Here is a 320-nt window from a genome sequence, read left to right as displayed (position 1 = left end):
CGCTGCCCCGCGGCGGAGGGCGCCCGGCGGGCTGGGGGTGGCCGTGCCGCCAGCCGGGGCCCGCTCCATCATGTGAGGCGGCGGGTCTGCCCCCCCGCCCCGAGCTGCCCTGTCCCGCACCATGAGGGAAGGGGATGCGGGGCAGCACCCACGCCGGAGACAGGTAGAGCCCGGGCGGCTCCTCCGCCTCCTCTCCTGCGTGATCCTCGTGTGCAGCGCGGAGGTCGCGGCGCTCGCCGACTTCTCAGGTACGGGGCGGGCCCGCCGCCCGAGGGCCGGGGCCGACTGACGGTCACCCGGGACGCGGTGCCCGGCGCGGG

At 79.1% G+C, this 320-nt stretch overlaps 1 protein-coding gene across 1 annotated transcript in view; it reads left to right on the top strand.

Annotated features, from left to right (window-relative positions):
- Positions 1-86: 86 nt before the first annotated feature.
- EVA1C (eva-1 homolog C (C. elegans)) overlaps positions 87-320 on the top strand; it is a 39,774-nt gene continuing 39,540 nt past the window's right edge. Inside the window, exon 1 of the mRNA XM_010585266.1 lies at positions 87-248. Within this exon, the coding sequence (XP_010583568.1) occupies positions 122-248 (127 nt within the window). The 5' untranslated portion in view covers positions 87-121. The remainder of the gene's footprint in view (positions 249-320) is intronic.

This window comes from Haliaeetus leucocephalus, unplaced genomic scaffold, assembly GCF_000737465.1.
Source record: "Haliaeetus leucocephalus isolate CR32 unplaced genomic scaffold, Haliaeetus_leucocephalus-4.0 Scaffold93, whole genome shotgun sequence".
Classification (NCBI taxonomy): domain Eukaryota; kingdom Metazoa; phylum Chordata; class Aves; order Accipitriformes; family Accipitridae; genus Haliaeetus; species Haliaeetus leucocephalus.
The sequence above is the reverse complement of the archived record's forward strand: the minus strand, read 5'-3'. Positions and strand labels throughout refer to the sequence as shown.